Source organism: Colobus angolensis, unplaced genomic scaffold, assembly GCF_000951035.1.
Source record: "Colobus angolensis palliatus isolate OR3802 unplaced genomic scaffold, Cang.pa_1.0 Scaffold175, whole genome shotgun sequence".
Lineage (NCBI taxonomy): Eukaryota > Metazoa > Chordata > Mammalia > Primates > Cercopithecidae > Colobus > Colobus angolensis.
The window spans coordinates 6,441,714-6,443,464 of NW_012114877.1; the positions used below are offsets into that span (position 1 = coordinate 6,441,714).

The 1,751-nt window shown below is 38.7% G+C and overlaps 1 protein-coding gene across 1 annotated transcript in view; it reads right to left on the reverse strand.

The window, feature by feature from the left end:
• The window catches only part of CCT6A (chaperonin containing TCP1, subunit 6A (zeta 1)), a 13,398-nt gene continuing 11,647 nt past the window's right edge, over positions 1 to 1,751 (reverse strand). Inside the window, exons 8-10 of the mRNA XM_011938638.1 lie at positions 1,364 to 1,466; positions 428 to 500; positions 1 to 167 (exon numbers count right to left, since the gene is read on the reverse strand). Coding sequence (XP_011794028.1) covers positions 95 to 167; positions 428 to 500; positions 1,364 to 1,466 — 249 coding nt within the window. The 3' untranslated portion in view covers positions 1 to 94. The remainder of the gene's footprint in view (positions 168 to 427; positions 501 to 1,363; positions 1,467 to 1,751) is intronic.

Below are 1,751 nucleotides of genomic sequence, written 5' to 3' on the forward strand. Positions count from 1 at the left end.
AATCATTTGAAGCCTGGACAAAAATTCCACAGCTGTATTCTCTCAGGATCACTTTGCAGAGTCTTCAAGACTCAGATACAGAGGAAGCTTCAACTCAACCTTTCAGAGAAGACATTCCAGCTCGCATGATCTCATCAACCAAGAGAATGTTGGTGGCAATCACAGTGCTGAAAGGGGGACAAAAATAAGATGGCTCAGATGATTGGGAGTCCTAATTCGACTCAACTTCCCACTTCCAACCAAGCTGTACACATTACATCCAATTAAATTTCCCCCTTCCCTTCTAAACATCAGAGAGGGCTAGTTCAGTTTCCATACTTCCAGCTGATTACATTATTCATGGGGGGAAAAAGGAGCAACTAAACAGAACACCCTAAATGAAGAGTATGATTCTCTAACAGTTTAGTTTTCATTTTCCCAAACTTACCAGGAGTGAAGAAGCTGTTTCTTTACACAATAGTTATCCCATACACCTACTTCTGCTGCTACCATTGGCTCACCTAAAAGGCAACCAAATCTTCTTAAAGTAAGTTCAGTCAATAAGAACCAACAATATTGTGTGTGGCTTTGCTTATCACTGATGACTCATTTCCTCCAGTATTAACTATGAGAGTTCAAAGCTTCTCTGTTAGCCCAATTTTCTACTTTAAACCATGACCCCGTCCACAATATTTGATGAGTGTCTGACTTCTACTGAGAAGTCCTGAACACCCCCTCTCTTTTTCTGGAAAGATTTCTGCTTACTCATACTGAAGTATAGCACACTTCAACTATCATCTGGCTAAAATGGACTGATCATTTCCCTCATTCCAGAAACCTTTTCTATTAAATAATAATGTTGACAACAATAGGTCTTGCACATACTGCATGGATGTACCTGTTATCTCCTACTTTGTACTTAATTTGTGTTGTTTTGTTTACAGGAACCTAAGATTAGGGCTATCACCATTTCACTACATTTCGAGATCCCCTTTTCTGGCATTAATTGCTATCTTTAGCTAGTTTTCATCCAGGAATATAATCACCAAATCTATTTTATCATAGTACTTGATTAAAAACTAAGTAAGGCAAATGCAGTATGAAAATCCTTCAACATTAATCTGAACCATCTACCACCACTCAACATCTCCAAAATTGTATCCCCAAATTACTCATGTCTACTCTAGTCCCTTAATTATATCTAGTCATTCCATTTTTTATTAATATCCTATTTTATCGTATTTTAGAACCCAGAGTTCCCTAATAGTACTGGTGTCAAATTGCAAAGCAAAATTTTTTTTTGGTCCCCATTTTCAATCTTTCCTGGCTTCAACTCACATATATTACATCTAGTTTTCCCTCTACAACAGTTGCATTTTCTTACCTGTGTTCAGGTCCACACCCACAAGCTGACCTGATTCTGAATGTTCTGCTTGAATTTTAACTAATGTTTCCTGAAGGTCAAAACCAGAGTTCTGAGCAAGAACCTAAAGTAAACAAATTTAATTCTTGAGAAACCAGGAATAACTGATAGTAAAAAAAAAAAAAGATAAGGAAAAAAAGGAAAATCTCGGCTTGGTGCAGTAGCTCACGCCTGTAATCCCAGCACTCTGGGAGGCCATGGCAGGTGGATCACCTGAAGTCGGGAGTTCGAGACCAGTCTGGCCAACATGGTGGAACCCCATCTCTACTAAAAATAAAAATAAAAAAAAATTAGCCAGGCATGGTGGCACACACCTGTAATCCCAGCTACTCAGGAGGCTGAGGCAGGA